This window comes from Mustela nivalis, assembly GCF_964662115.1.
Source record: "Mustela nivalis genome assembly, chromosome: 1".
Classification (NCBI taxonomy): Eukaryota; Metazoa; Chordata; class Mammalia; order Carnivora; family Mustelidae; genus Mustela; species Mustela nivalis.
Window position 1 is genome coordinate 119,240,542 of NC_139020.1, and position 16,981 is coordinate 119,257,522.

General features: G+C 41.9%; 1 protein-coding gene across 3 annotated transcripts in view; it reads right to left on the bottom strand.

Annotated features, from left to right (window-relative positions):
• Nucleotides 1-11,337: 11,337 nt before the first annotated feature.
• The window catches only part of CASR (calcium sensing receptor), a 75,544-nt gene continuing 69,900 nt past the window's right edge, over nt 11,338-16,981 (bottom strand). For all 3 annotated transcript variants that reach the window (XM_082740330.1, XM_082740331.1, XM_082740332.1), the window contains exons 6-7: nt 15,627-15,750; nt 11,338-14,301 (exon numbers count right to left, since the gene is read on the bottom strand). In XM_082740330.1, coding sequence (XP_082596456.1) covers nt 12,785-14,301; nt 15,627-15,750 — 1,641 coding nt within the window. In that variant the 3' untranslated portion in view covers nt 11,338-12,784. The remainder of the gene's footprint in view (nt 14,302-15,626; nt 15,751-16,981) is intronic.

Consider the following 16,981-nt stretch of genomic DNA (forward strand, 5'->3'; position numbering starts at 1 on the left):
TTAGATTGGATCTCATTGATAGCATTTTTAAGGTCGGCTGGATCAACTCTCTGCCTTAGAGAATCTATGTTGCTGTTTATGGTTTTCTCCATCTTAGCTATTGTTGCTGCATAACTGTTACCCTGAAGTCTATTTCTGACATCTTGCTTATATCCATATCTGTTAGTTCTGTGGCAGAGGTCACAGTCTCGGAATTTTTCCCGTGTTGGGGGTTTCCTCCCTTTAGTCATTCTGTTGAGGGGTGGTTGAGGAAATGTACCGATCACAGATTACAAATTATTGACCACAACTTTTATAAGGACTTATAAAACTTTTATAAGTTTTATAAGGACCTTAGGGTTGTTGGCCTCTTATTCTTTCAGCCTGTCTTTTGGGAGAGGGGGTCTGCCGTGCTGTTGCTTAGGCAACCTTGTTTGGGCAGAGTTGCCCTGCCCCTGTTGTGGGGGGGAGATGAGCTCAGTGAAAACTGGTTTGGGGGGACTTTTGTTCTCTGGCAGCTTTTCCTGGTGGCTTTCCATGTCTCTTCTGAGAGTCAGAGCAGAAATGACCATATCCAAACCTCTGTCTCAGAACAGAGAGATCACAGCCTGTTCTTCAGTAAGCACAACAAGCCACACTGTCTCTGCTTTTGTCTGTGCTGCTAAAAACTGCAGTGTCCTGGGTTGTGCACCCCAAGGCAGCACTCCCAGCCCTTGCTTCTAGGGCCAGGCACATCTCTGCCTTTTGTGCTTGTAAAACCACCAGCTGCTCCCAGTTCACACACATACCCCTGCAGCTTCCAGTTTCAGTCTGGGGAGCTGCCCTAAAGTCCTTTCCCTGCTACTACCTGTCTGTGAGTCTGTACCCAGTCCCCAGCATGGGATACTTTGCCCTCCAGGAGTGCAGGATCCTAGAGGCTCTCTCTCTTTTCCATTTATCTTCCAATATCTGCCTTCAGAATTACGGCTCCCCGCTTCATACATCAAAACCAACTGCCGGGGGCACCTGGGTGGCTCAGTGGATTAAGCCGCTGCCTTCGGCTCAGGTCATGATCTCAGGGTCCTGGGATCGAGTCCCGCATCGGGCTCTCTGCTCAGCGGGGAGCCTGCTTCCTCCTCTCTCTCTCTCTGCCTGCCTCTCTGCCTACTTGTGATCTCTCTCTGTCAAATAAATAAATAAATATTAAAAAAAAAAAAAAAAACAACTGCCGGAGATATTCTGTTTGTAGAGATCCAGATATACCTTCTTGCATCTCAGGCTAATTTTGTGGGTGTTCAGTGGTCTGGTAGATATCCAGCTCAATTCAAGGGACCAGTTGAAATAGAGTCCCCTACTCCTTCACCATCTTGCCCCATCCCTAAAATCTTTTTTTAAAAATAATGATACTAATGTTTTGAAGAGACCAGGACAGTTGTCTTATAGAATGTCCAATATTTTCGATTTGTCTAACTTTTATTTATAGTGTCACTGAATTTAAGAGTATATAGTCAAATTAATTTGATGACAACCAATTCCTATTATCATGTGAAAGTTTTCAGAAGTTGCAGTGGTTTGAAGCCACAAAATTATTTTACTGTCTCTTCTATTACTCTGGAAGGCTTGTAGCCAGAGAATGTCAGAGCAGGAGAGCCAATCCCAACTGACATGTTAAAAAGGCTAAATATAATAGACTTCTATTGCTCCTGTAACAAGTTACCACAAATATGGTGGCTTCAAACAGCACAGATTTGTTACCTTACAGTTCTGGAGGTCAGAAGTCCAACATGGGTCTTGGCTAAAATCAAGGTGTTGGCAGGACTTCGTTCCTTTCTGAAGACTAAGGGAAGCTTTATTCGTCACTTTTTCCAGCTTCTCTAGGGCATCCCTTGGCTTCTGGTCCCTTCTTTCATCTTCAGGATGTTACCAGTAGTGTAACATCTTCAGATATCTCTCTGACTTTCCTGATTCCCTCTTCCATTTATAAAAACTACTGTGATTACACTGGGTCCACCTGAATATAATCCAAAATATTCTTCCTTTTTCAAGGTTGGCTAATAAGAATCTTAGTTCCATATATAACAATTCTTTCTTGCTGTGTAACAAAACATATTCAAAGGTTCCAGGAATTAGGATGAAGACATTATTTGGGGCCACAATTCTGTGACCTGACAAGGTCACAGAACCACTGCAACCTTATGTTTGTTTTGCATTGGAATTCAGTAAAAGGCGATGCTGTATTGAACCCTGATATATCTGAAGTCAGATAGTTTCATTTGCTAGTTTTCTTTTACTTTGATAAGGAAGTTAAGTGTTTTCTCTGATTATAATTGGAGGATCCAAATGGCTTAAATCTTGTAATTCACCTCAACTTAACCTCTTAAATTCTGGTTTTCTTTTTCTCTCACTTAAACACAGGTGGGTCACACATACCTGGTTCTGGGTTATCTGTTCAAATGAGAACATCCAGACTCATGTAGTGTCAAGACTTCATACTTTACAAAAATGTGAAGTTCTGGTGTAGTGTACAGCCACTTAGCATCTACAGGCCCCTCTGGGTGCTGACTTCTTATTTTGATTATTTTTATAGCTCTTAATGCAATGCAAATTGTTTCTGGCTCAGCTAATTTTCTCAGACTTAAGAAAAATCAGACTTATTGGTGTCTCATTAAATAAAATACAATCTGTCCCACTCACTTTGGTGGGGTTTTTCTGAAATGGCAAATGAAAATTGTTGGATATTATTGGTTAGGTAGGGAAAGGAAAATGATAAGGTTTTAGTTAGTAGAGTGAAATGTTTTAAATTAGTAAGTTTGGGTGGATTTTGGGGGCAGTCAGACAAAATAAGAAGGAAAAAACTACAGAATCTTAGGTATACAATAGTTTGTTGAACCAAGAAGGTATCTACAGTTGAACCAGGTGTATTAGAGGCTTCAGTTTAAGTCAAAATCTCTACTCTTGAGGCCTACTCTAAGTTAATGATGTTATAATGGGAAAATCTGCAACCTCCACCTTGGAGAAAGTCTGGAAGGAGATTGGGAGGGGCTTGCACAGTAGACCAAGTAGTGATTTTGAAGGCATGGTTTTGAATTCCAAATAACAGTTATTATAGAAGCCTGTGAGCTTAAGAACATCTTGGGAACCTCAGCTATGTGGTTGTGCCAAGTTTTAGCAAACTAGTGCTTTTGTGTATCCACACTGTGTTATTTATTCTTCCCAGTGGCCATTGCTACTTAGGAAGGAACCTCAGGGCAGTGGGAACCTAGAGCTTATCTTCAGCATGTTCTTAGATCCTGACTAAGAGGGCTACCTGCATGAGCAAACAGAGAAACTAGAGATACTGTGGAATATTTGGGAGTGAGGAGAGTTCATCACCCACATTAAGGAACCTACAGGAGAGGGGACCCCAGCAATGGAGGGAATCTCTAAGGAACACATGGAAATACTCATGAGCAAGAGTAATCTGTAAAGACCTGCTGGGTATGAATCAGTATGGGGACTTTCCTGCCCAGTTTACTTTTTCTTTCTCTCTGTGCCCCATCCTTGAGAGGATAGCCATATATGTAAGGAGGAGAGGGCATAGCACTTGTGGGATAAATAGGGAAATGGCTGACCAGAGCCCCTTCCCTGACTAATGGCTTCTCTCTCTGCAGGAAGCTGGAGCTGAGGGAATGGGAGGGGGACTAAATTAAACCAAGAGTTTGACTATAACAAGAAACTAGACATTTAAATTACTGAATAGGATCTTGTATCACCTAACAGTTACCAGAAAAGTCATACCTAAGTTTTTCACTTAAGGAAAAGAGAATTAGGCCCAAGGAGCAGATTTAGGTGGATAGGAAAACAAAAATAAAGTTACTTTAGGATTATATCCCCTGAGTTTTGCTTTTTTGATAGGACTGTTAGAGTTGTGAAAGATCAGGACATAGATGTCTGGTGCCATAATTAGCGTGCTGGGGGAGAAGGGAAAGTCAAGAGACTAGAAAAGAGATTGAGAGATGCTAATAATATTTTGTGTGTTTTATATTTGGGTTACATTTACTTACCACATTTTTGTAACAAAGATGTGTGTTTTTAAAATTATTCTTTGATACAGAAATAAATTGAATGGAAAAGGCCATTCAAAAAAATAAAATTATTTTTTGAATGTTTTATCTTCCACTTAAAACTTTAAAAAAAGCTTAGAAGTTTTTTCTTTTCTTTTTTAAAAAACTTATTTATTTATCTTTAGAGAGAGCAAGCACACATACAAGCAGGAGGGGCATAGAGAGAAGGAGAGAGGATGCCCAGCAGACTCTGCAGTGAACATGGAACCTGACATGGGGCTTGATCCTGTGACCCTGACATCATGACCCAAGCTGAAACCAAGAGTCAGGCGCTTAACAGACTCCACCACTCGGGCATCCCAACCTTTCACTTTATTTAAGGTCACTTAATAGGGGCCAGGATGTAGGGAAATGGATTAACATGGTCCATAGCTTATCCAATCAAGAATTCTGATGGATTTAGCTCAAGAACTCACAAATGGTTTCTTCTCGTCTGCTGTCCACTATAATCTTGGCTTTATTCATCCTTAAATTGTAGATAAAATACTACATGTAGTCTCGTTTCTTTCTCTTTCCCTCCTTCCTTTTTTCTTTCTCTCTCTCTTTTCAATGATGTTTTATAACATTGAAAAAGAAAGAAGCAAGCAGACAATACTCTGTTTTCCTTCCCTGTATTTTCTCTTCTTCCTTTTCAATGAAACTTCATTTGTGTTATTCTGCTTTCCCCCCTAACCTTACTTCTAAACTTGATGATGTGTTTTGATATAGTATACATGCTTGTCTTATCTGATGTTTGTGGCCTCTCTTGCAACGAGATTATAGTGTAATTTCCTTATCCATGCCCTGGATGTTGGGCATCTGGATTCTTTCTTCTTTGTATCCCAGAACCTCAGCAGTGTGTTAGTGCTCCCTTGGGTGCAGGCTCCAGGCATGTGGCTCAGGTGGGTTCTCATGTTGCTGGAATATGGTGCTGCTTAATTAATTGTTTCTTGTTGGATTATTTTCTTAGGGGTGTATACATAAAAGAGAAACTATTGGCACGAAGGCTGGGAAGGATCTTTATAGAAACTTTAAACCTTTTGCCAAAGGACAATCCAGAAAATGAAACCAGCCTGGAGTTAATTTACCTAAGGATAGATCCTAATAGAGGACATCAGAAGATCCAGAGGGACTGGTCTTCATCAGCCTCCAAGAAGGCCTTTCTGATATGCTTCAAAGAATTACTTTTTGAAATTTTTTATAATTATCTTAATTTTATTTAAGTATTTTTGCTTTTCAACTACAACAGTTTTAGCTGCTTGGCAGACTTTCAGGTTCTTGTTTGAGTGTTTGATGGACTGACTTCTCTTGCGACAAACTGGGGCCAGTCAAATCACTGAATTTCTATTGTGTGATCTTTTTGGCTGATGAATTCTCATTTTTGGGGATTATTTTTAAAAACTTCTTCTATTATGGAAATTTTAAAACCGTAACAAAAGTAGAAGGAGTAGAAATATAGAGGCCCGTGTACTCATTACCCAGCTTCACCAACCATTAGCTTTGTGTTGTTCTTTCTTTTCTTCCTATATACTTATTTCTTCCTTACATTATGATATTTTATTTTATTTATTTATTTTTAAAGATTTATTTTGGAGAGAAAGCGCACATGAGTGTAGGGGCTGAGGAGGGGCAGAGGGAGAGAGAGTCTTAAGCAGACTCTGTGCTGAGTGCAGAGTCCAATGCCCAATGCAGGGGATTAATCTCAAGACCTTGAGATCCAAACTGAGCTGCAACCAGTGGGTTGGATGCTTAATGAATTGCACCACCCAGGTGCCCCAACACATTGTGATATTTTATTTTAAGATTTTATTTATTTATTTGAGAGAGAGACAGTGAGAGAGAGCATGAGCGAGGAGAAGGTCAGAGAGAGAAGCAGACTCCCTGTGGAGCTGGGAGCCCGATGTGGGACTCGTTCCCGGGACTCCGGGATCATGACCTGAGCCAAATGCAGTCGTCCAACCAACTGAGCCACCCAGGCGTCCCCATTGTGATATTTTAAAGCAAATCCCAGACATCATATGATTTCACCCATAAATACTTCACCCTACATCACATCTTATTGACTGACCATAGTACATATGGCAAAGCCAATAGAGTAAAATGTTAACAGTAAGTGAATTTGGGTAAAGGGTTATATGTGTGGTTTTGTAGTACTTACTTTTACACATTTTCTCTAAGTTTAAAAATTATTTCTAAATAAAAAGTAAAACAAATGAAAGAAAAAAAAACACCCAGCCAAACAAAAACATGACCATGATAATATCACATTTGATAATTTAAGAACACTTTTTTCTAGTTTTGCTACAAACCATGATTTTAGAAAGAAATTAATGGAAAAACCCAGATAAATATTAATAGGAAAAGAAGAATCACTCATAATTTTAACACCCATCACAATCACTATTTAACGATTATGTATTTTTCTCCAGGCTATTAAACAGACACAGGTACACACAGACAGATACATACAAAATATGCCTATCATTTAGAAAGTCAAAATAGTACTAATGGGCTTAGGATCAAGCACTTAATTCCCATCATTCCATCCCCTCCAGTATCCCCACCTGAAGTACTTCCCACGTTCTCTCTGTTATCTGCTGGCAGCCTCTAATGGCAAAATGCCAGCTGCAGCTCTATTTTCAGGGTAGTAACTTTTTATCTATCATAGCTGTTAAGATGAAAGGGAATCCTATGTTTCTTGCTTTTTCTCAGAAGAATGTATTTTTCATTTTCTGTTTGATCTTAAAAATGCCTTGTTTGTGAGCATGGTGTACTGCAAATTGGCATGTCTATCATCCTCTTGACCTTGTCCTAGCAGGTCTTTCTATACTGTAGAGGCTGGACAGCAAAAGCCACATTTCCAGACTCCCAGAGCCAGTGGGAAGCCTGGAAGGTTGAGGTGAATGGGCCAAGCACAGTTGCAGAAGAGTTTGGTTCCTCCAACTGCAATGAAGAGTCCAGTGTCCATTTCCCTGTGCCATGGGTACTAAGTAGAAGGCAGGGGAAATGGGTTTGCTAAAAGAACCCCATGGAGGGATTAGGTATTTCTCCTGGCTGCATTGTTCCTGATTGTGTAGCATCCAAGCTTGGATGTTCATAATTTTATAAGCATTTTAATATCCTTGTAACAGATTTTTTTTTTTTTTTTGCTTAGACTAGCTAGAATGAATTTTATTGTGTCCAGCTAAGAAACTTGATAGAAGACATTATTGAACTCTTTGAGATTCTAAAAGCAAATCTTCTAAACTTCAGTCATCTGTGGTTTTAATGGTTTTCTATCTTTTTCCTATACTCCTGAAGGGGGGAGGGATACTTTTATGTCAGTTATTTTATTTGCCAAATAATTATGGCAGGTAATGTTGTATCCTCTTTCCATAAGAAACTGAGACAAATGAATTGGATACTTCGCCTAAAGACATATATAGTTTATGTGTTACGCTGTTTAGAATTCCACTCCTGGTGTTTCACTACTCCAGTACTAGACCTATTCATGACTAACAATAAAAAATAGTCCCGAAGAGTCCTTGAGCTAATTATAGCCTGAGCAAAACTTTATAGTGGCAATTGACCTAATTGGATAATTCTTATTTAATATAGTTTGCTTATCTGCTTTAAACTTCACTCATGGCAATTTTAAATTCTTTTCTTAATTTTTATGATACAATTTTGTGCTTAATATACAAAACTTGGGAACTACAGATAATTCTAAAGAGGTGGAAATGATCGGTCTGCCACAAGCAGCAATGTCTAAAAACGTCTGAATATTTTTATAGGTCAGATAGAAACAAAACACTTAAAGAAAATTGGGAGATTTTGAGCAATAACCACATCTTTGGGTTGATGTCAAGAATCACATTCTTCCAGAAACATTTCCTGATAATTCTATGAGGGATCAAATCCTGTTCCAACCCTGAAGGTTAATTCTTGGGCTTTGATCCATTATACTCACAAATATTTGCACTCCATCTGCTGGGAAATTAGTCCTAGAGTTAATTGTTTTATTAGTTCTAGCCTCCTAGTCTAGGTAGTGATCCAGGTAGCTAATGCCCCAGTTTCAGAGGGAGATTGCTGGTAATAATTTCTATTGCTCCCCTATCCATTTCCTCCAATTCAGCTCTTGTTATAAACAGGTATCCTTACCTCTATTCCAAACTCTCCCCACTCTAGTGCATGATTCAGGGGAGGGGACGGATATGGTGGTCATTTCAGCACAGGAGGTGGTCCCCCTTGCCCACTTGATGCCTGGGTCACAGTTGTCTCGCTAGTCCCTAAATGCACTTTCTGCTTGTTCTGCCCAGTCTCCTGCCCCTATTTAGTCTTTTCTAATTGTTCTCCACTCACACCACTAGCTGAGCAGCTCCCCTCAAGGCTAAAATTCTTCTCTCTGTCTTTGGAATTCACCTTTGTTCCGTGACTCTTCCAACCCTGTACTTGTTGTATTCCTGACCCCTACCTCATTCCTTGCAATGATAGCAAACTTCTCACTACAACTGCTGGTATTTTCCCATGATCCAGGACAGGAGAGCCAGGGTATCCTGGAAAACAGTGATTACAATAACTTTCTTCCATCTACGCCAATTCCACCCACCTTCAAGATTCATTTTATCTTCAGTGGACTCTTAAAATGACTGTCCAGGCTCAGGCCAGGGGTGATTAACCAGCACCCCTTACTGGTGTTCCTTTGCTCTGCTAGCCCAGATGTGTTCAGGTACAGGAGGTAACAGAAGAAAACTGGCTCTATGCAGAGCTAACCCACAGCTTCTATGACTTTACCCAGTCCCAAAGGAAAAATTACATCGGTCAGAAATGCAACTTCCAAAAGGAGAAAGGAGAAAGATGGAGGGAAGTCTGATTTCCTCAGAATCGAAACTAATGCAGTTAGACTTTTGGTGATCATAGGGACTTTCAGAGTGATAATGTCACATGCTGATTGTTACCTGTGGTGTTCTAACGTAAATTCTTAAAATCTGGGAAATGCTTTCATTTGAGTGAAAATTCTTCATAACTATATAATTCATTTTTATTTTCAAAAGAAAGATAAACAGTTTTCCATTGCCAATGGATTCTAAAGAATCTTAAAAAAAAAAAAAAAACTCTTGACTTACTTTATACAAGAGAGGAAACACACCCTTGTTTGTTGAGGCTACTGTTTTTTTAGCTTTCTGCTACTAACAGGTGAGATTGAGAGCAAATGGCTGTTAATTATCTAAAAAACTGAAACCCAGAAAGACTAAGAACACAAGATTTATACTTCCCAAATAGATTTGAAGGAATAGAATATGGGGTAGAACTTTCTTTTGGGAGGAGAGAGAAAGAGCTAGTTGGTGGCGAGAGCAGATGGATCTCTGAGAAAACCCTGACCTGTTCCCGGAGCCAAAAAAACTCAGGAAAGGGAGGACAGTAAAAACTTATCAGTTTCCCATTGCTTCTGTAACAGTACCACAAACTTACTGGTTTAAAACAACATAAATTTATTATCTTACAGTTCTGGAGACCAGCAGCCCAAAAAGGCCCCTGCTGGACTAAAATCAAAGTCTTGACAAGGCTGGTTTCTCCTGGAAGCTCTGGGGAGATGATTTTTTTTTTTTTTTTTTTTGCCTTTTCAGCTTCTAGAAGCCACCTGTGTCTCTTGGCTATCCTTCCCCTCCATATTCAAAAGTAGCCATGATGTGCGGAGTCTTTCCCACATCACATTATTCTGATGCTGATTCTCTGCTTTTCTCTTCCACTTTTGAGGAGCTGGTGATGATATTGGGCCCACATGAATAATTCAAAATAATCTCCCCATCAAGGTTGACAGATTAGCATCCTTAATCCCATCTCCAACCTTACTTCCCTCTGGCCACATAATTTGTCATTGTAGGTTTTGGGGATTAGGGCGTGGGCATCTTTGAGGGGCTGTGATTCAGCCTTCAACCAATTCCTGTACAGATCTGGAGACACGCGCCCTCTCTTCCCTCTGGCACCTTTGTGGAGGCAGCAGCGAAGTAGAGACCAGGAAGGAGGGACCTGGGAACTGCCAGGCAGTTCCCAGGCCCCAGTGTTCTCTATTCATGAGAAAGCTGGCAGGCCTGGGAGGATACTATGGTTGGGACAAAGTAATGCAGCTGTGAAAATCACCGTGGATCCCATGACTGGGGACCATGTGGGGATGCCAGGCCCCAGAGGATGCCGGTGTGGAGGTGTAACAATTACAGAGGGCCCAAGAAGAATGTTCTCAGAGATGTCAGTTGGAGTTGATGTTTGGCGAACACCAGCTCCCTTTTCACTAAAAGCCCTCACGGAAGGGGGAGGCCTCTGAAGCGATTCAGAAAACTCTGAAGTTACTGAGAAAACCCTAATTTAATTAAGATAAATTGGGCTGTCACTAGGCTGAATGGGAAGTTGAGATAGAAACTAGGTTGTTACAGAAAAATAAAGTGATATTTTACCCTGCTGATTTTGTCTGAGAGTTGTGCCTGCGGCATGTAAATGAGGACAATGATGTCGAGTTTACCGTTCTGACAAGAATATTGGGAAATACTGTTTTATTTGTAAGCGCTTGGTGAAATGGAGCTTAATGAAAATGTTGTGTGTTTTCTAGATGAGCCCCTCCAGATCAACAACATGGATGTTGCTGATGAAGGATGAAGGGGTGACATTTTGTACAGCGAAATGTGTTTCTACATGGCTATTTTGATGCATAAAAGCCAAGCCCTCAAACTTTTCAGTTACCTTTGTTTGTTTGTTTTTGTTTTTGTTTTAAGGTGAAGTAAAATGTTGAATGTAAATCTTCACTCAGCTCTGTGCCTTGCTCAGTGGTATGATGAGGGCAGGAGCAGCAGGTGGGGCCTGAGGCCAGGGCCCTTCCTGGCTTGGGGAGCAGATACCTCACCAGCATCTTCCAGTCACGCACCCACACGGTGCCCTAGAATGTGCCAGAGGAAGAAGTCATCAAGAGCTGTGAAGTTGAAGCCTCACATAGATTTAGTTGCTATATTTTGGCTTTCCTTAAGAGCAGCATTTAGAGTGATCTAAGAAACTACTGCCAAACTGGTGACCATCTTCCCTTGGTGCTGGAACCAGAGAAGCAGAGCATGGGGACCTTTGGGGGTCTGACTGACTTTTTGGCTTTGCCACCCAGAGCCAGTGTTGCTAGGACTGACCCAATCCCTTGAACCAGGTCCCAAAATTCTTGGGGGTTATTATGAAGGAAGATTTTGTCCTCAGTGGACTTGTCATTAAAATCTGAATGGTAAACAAATAAGGTTTGTTTTATATTCTAAGCAAGTGAAAAAAATAATTGCAGTATCAGTAATAATATTAACTAATATTTATTGAGTGTTTATTATGTGCTAGGCACCATGCTAAAGTACTTTACATACATTATCTTGTTTAATTCACATAAGCGCTCTGTGGGGAAAGAATGATTATTACCTTTATTTTAGAGACAAAGAAATTAGGGTTTAGTGAAATTAAGGTTCCCTGCCTGTGGTCACCCAACTTGTAAGTGACTGGCTTGAACCCAGGTCTCTCTGACTCCAGACCCTGAATGCTCAGAAGAAGCTGTGCCATTCAATCACTTTAACCACCCATAGGCAGATCCCCATTTCTGGAGGGAATACAGGTATGGTATTTGGTGTGTGTGTGTGGAGGGGGAGTGCCAGGCTAAGGTTCTATGAGACATCTCTTGGAATCACACTTTCTTATCCCAGCAACAGGTAGAGGTTAATGATTGGAAGCTTATTCTCCACAGGGTCAGGTGTGGATCCGGCTTCAGAAAGCCTTAGGGGCAGGATGGAGGGAATTTCTGGATCCCTGGGACTCACTTGGTCTTAGTTCATGGCGGTGAAGGTGGTGAGGTGGGCAAGGGTGGGCAAGGAGCTCAATAATACTGCCTTTTATTAACCAGACTGTGACATTTTTTTCCAGTTTATATTGTCCATGAACTATTATAACAGAAGCATTTTCTTAAAGATAAAACTAGATGTTAGAATATTAATTACAGATACAGCTCATTGGATTCACACGTCCCTTCCCAGCAATCTGAGGTGATTCTTGTGATCCTGGAATCTAAACATGGCATCATTATCATATTCTTGACCAAATGCAGTTCGTACAGGAGGGATGCTAACCTTCTAGATGTAACATGATAGCAGCAGCAAGTAGGAGACCAAATATCTTACAGTTTTCATAAATAGGAGGGGACATGTTCACCTTATGGTTTTGAACATTTGAAGTTCTTCCCATTGTCAAGGTGCTGGACAGCACTGGTGACGTTCTGTCTTTCAGACTCTTAAATTTAGTGGTGGCCAGCCTGATGTTTTGTCACTCTGCACACTTTTGTCTCTGGGCCAGGGTGTCTGCAATGTTCAGAGTAGGCATTTCAGTGTTAAGGAAAAAAGAAGGGAATAGGTGGGTTGCTTACAGCCTTTGTTTCATCTCTTGGCTTTTGGGTGAATTGAACAGAGGACGAGAGCAGAGAAGAGACGTGAGGAGCAAATCTGATTATGGTGTTCTCAATACTCTGACATAGCCAACCACAGAGTCGCGCGGCTCCTCTTCTTTTTTTTTTTTTAATTTTAAAGGGAACATGAGTCAATTCACTGTTATTTCAAACAGTTCAACAAAGTATGAGGTGTTTGGTGTGTTTTATTCCTCCTTCCACAAAAGAAAGGAGTCTGGGGTGATTCCTCATTCCTGTCAGAGAATGTGTTCCCAGGAAACCCTTCTGGATCCTCCCTGACTGGCCATCTTCTTCCATTTTACGAATGCAGTATGTTTTCTGTGACAGTGCTACCTCCACTGCTGATGACAAAGCTTTGTGAACTGGACACTACAAGTGCCGGGGACATCTCCTCGGGGTCTTCTGTCTCTGGTCGGTGGTCCCCACCCACAGGCCCTTGCAGGCCTGTCTCCTGCACAGTCAGTTCTGAGTCTGTCTCTCCACACTGCAGCGGGAGCAATGCCTGGTGTCTGCTCGGGGTCTCATTGCTTCTCTGGGCCTCCAGGGAGTTCTGGTGCGTGGAATTCCTGTGAGCCATGGCACTCTTCTGAGGCTCGTCAAAGCTCAGTGAGAAGGTGACGGTGCCACTGCCAAAGATGACCTTCTGCTTGCACCTGGGCTGAGGCTGTGGCTGTGGCTGCGGCTGCTGCTGGAGAGTCAAGGGTTGCTGTGGCTGCTGCTCTTGCTGGGTCAGGGCCAGTGGCTGCTGCTGCTGCTTCTGCCTCTCGGGCTGTGGGAAGGGGTCTTCACTGTTGCTCTTGCTGCTGATGGAGGAGGAGGGTGTGGAGCCCGTGGAGCCCCCAAGGCTGCTGGACCGCTTGCGGGAGACGTTGCTGCGGCGCAGTGTGGCCCGGGCTGCCACCTTGAAAGCATGAGCAGCAGTGCTGCAGCGCACCTCCTCAATGGTGTTACGGGATGGCTTGAAGAGGATGATGTAGACCTTGTTGAAGAAGATGCAGGCCAGCAAGCCAAAGCTGGCTGCCAGGATAGCGATCACTTCCACGGCAGAGACAAACTTGCCGTAGGTGCTGGCGTAGGCTGGAATGAAGGAGATCCAGACGATGAAGAAGATGAGCATGCTGAAGGTGATGAACTTGGCTTCATTGAAGTTCTCTGGCAGCTTCCGGGACTTGAAGGCAAAGAAGAAGCAGATGGCAGCCAGCAGGCAGGTGTAGCCAATCAAGAAGCCCAGTGCCATAAGTGAGCCCTCATGGCATGTGATAAAAATGATCTCATCCTCCAGCTCATGGTTGCGGTAGCTTGAGGGTGGGGCGGTATAGAGCCAGATGACACAGATGACGATCTGCATGAAAGTGCAGAGGAAGACCAGCAGGAACTGCAGGTTGAGCCCCCACCACTTGCGGTGGAAGCTCGTGGGGATTTTGGCTTCAAACACCAGCAGGACACGGTTGGTTTTCACCAGGATGCATGATATGCAGAGCACGAAGCTGATGCCAAAGGCTGGCTGGCGCAGGCGGCATGTCCAGTCCTGGGGCTCACCAATGAAGAACAGGGAGCTAGAGAAGCAGCAGAGCAAGGAGAAGAGGAGGAGGTAGGAGAGCTCTCGGTTGGTGGCCTTGACGATGGGTGTGTTACGAAACTTGATGAAGACACCCAGCACGAAGGCTGTCAGGAAAATCCCCAGCACGGCAAAGAGAGTGAGTGCAATCCCAAAGGGCTCTGTCCAGGACAGAAACTCAATCTCTTTGGCAATGCAGGAAGTGTGATTTTCGTTGGACCAGAAGTCATCGGGGCACTTGTCACAGGCACTTGCATCTGTAAATTATTCCAGGAAAGAGTTAGATACTGTATGGCATAGACTGTAATTTGTGAGTTTGGGTGTGGTGGTAAGGGTATACAGGTTATTGGATGTGGTCACTTTAAATTTTCTTTGTTGATGAAATAACTGTGATTTTTACATTACAAACACACTGAACTTTGACTTATGTTTAATAATATACTTATTTAATTTCATGTATTTATAACAGTTCTGTTATTTTTTCCTTTATACACAGTGGGGGGTCATGCCACATGTTTTCCTTAGCACTACTTGCTGATGGCTTATAGCAGGGAATGATCCATCTTGCTGGACAGGTGGCTACCTACACACTAGGTGTCTAGCATAGTTCATCAACTTTCTATAGTGATATGCACTCAGCCTGACTCATTTTGCATATATGGATGGGCTCTGTGGACATGTCAGAATAGACTTCCTCTTAGAGCAAGGGAGAGTATCCCACACAAAAGACTTTGCCTTGCTTACTCCATATCTATGCCTTTCCAGTGAGGGAGACTGCAGACTCATTCAGACAATAGACATTTATTAAGTCTCTTCTATGTCCCAAACAGCATGCAGTTTTGGGGAGTAAAAGAAGCATGGGCTTTCAGTCAGAGATTTGGATGGGAATCCTGGCTCTGCCATTTACTAGCTGTGTAGATTTGGCCAGGCTCCTTAACCTCTCTGAGTCTCAGTTTCATCTCTGAGTCATCTCTGTAATGGAAACAATAATACCATTATTGTGGTGAGGATGAAATGAAATAATAATAACAACAACAATTACATTTAATATTTATAGGGTGCCTCCAATATGTAAGGTAAGGTTTTTATTTAATATTTATCTAGAACTTACCACTTGCTAAACTAACATTAACTCATTTAATTTCCCAAACTCTATAAAATGGGCTTATTTTTCCCATGTTATAGATGAAGAAACTGAGGCACGGGAAAAGCATAAGTAGACAGCAAATGCAATGCCAAGCACCCAGCAGGCAATATATCATGGCCTATGAACTCTGTAGTCTGGAACAGACAGAACTTTGTCTATTCAGGGTTCCTGAGCTATAAGAAAAGGAATACAATGTTGAAGAGTGGTATCAAAGTAAAAGAAAGATGTCTAAGCTTTTATAGTATTACAAGACATCTAATATTTCTTTTCTATCCCCCTCAGTGCTTGGCCCAATGTGACTTTCAGGCATACCTTGTTCAGTGAGAAACTGTGCTAAGTACCTGCTCAGCATAGCCCTTTCAGGGACATCACTGACCCGAGGGCCCCAAAGTGGACAAGGCTTTGCGTGGTGTCCATGAGGGCATGTTCCTTTACCTGTTTCATCACTGTATTCCCCATCAGGACACTCCACACACTCAAAGCAACAAGTGGGCTCCCCCTCAATGATTCCTTTCCTGGTCCCTGCCAGGCAGTCTCGACTGCAGTTGGAAAATGGCACCTGGAGAACCGAGAGCACAAAAGTGAAGGGCTGCAGCTATGGAATCAGGTTCACAGCTCCTTTTACGTAAGTACAGGGGAGGAGTTTGTGCACAAGGACCAGTACAACAGACTTCAGGCCCATTCCAGACAGAGGAAGCTCCAGAGATCCTTGTTCCTGTTATTTATGAAAAGGAGAGATGTCCATGGGCAAGTGCCTGCACCTGTGCGCGTGCACACACACACACACACACACACTCACTCATGGGATTCTGGAAAGATTAGTTGTTGAGACTCCACACAGTGACCAAAATCCACTTTAAATAATCCCCTGTTCCATTCCCTCCAAGTCTCAGAATGGGACACCTGTTTACTTTCCATGGAAACAGTAGTTTAAGACAAACTAAAAGATACAGGGACATGGACCTACACACGATAGGACAATTACAAGGGGGAGATGCTGAGATGAGAAATTTGTTTGGAAAATGAGACTTTGAACTTTGTAGTGAATTGTAATTCCTGCAATTTTATTTTAGGCTTTATAGGGAGACTTCTGAGATACTTGTAACCATTCAGCAAGGAAGGCAGGACAGGCATAGAGGGGTCAAAAGTAAATGGATCAGAAAGATATGTCAGGCAATTACTATCCAAAAGAAATCTGCAATAGCTATATTAGTTTCAGGTAACAGAGATTTTATTTATTTGTTTACTTCCCTAGTGGACTCAGGGTGCATGGAATTTGATTGATCATAATCCTTGTTTTTTTTCCCTATCATGTTTTTATTTATTATTTATTCATTATTTATCCATGTTTCAATCTCTTTTAGTCATTTTTAATGATTACCACCCAAAACAAAAGCTTGGACCAGGACAATAACCTACACCTAACTGTATGGTTTCCTCTATCCCTTGCTTCCTCCCCCACCAGATATTCATAACCGAGATGATCACTATTCTATGTTTACCACAGGCAAATAACACTAAACTTTCAAGGAACAGATGAATTTATCTTACGTAAACTCTACCAAAGTTTAAAAAAAAATAAAGAAAGGAACACCTAACTCTTTCTTATAAGGGCAGTGTAACCCTGATTCCAAAACTGGACAAGAGCAGTATGAAAAAGAAAAAAAGAAATTACAGTCTCATCTCACTACTTTGTCTTCAGAAGCAGACCTGAGTTGAGAATCTATGTACAGGTAGTTTATAAAGAAAGTTCTTTCAAGGGAACCAGGAAGAGAATGGAGAAAGTCAGA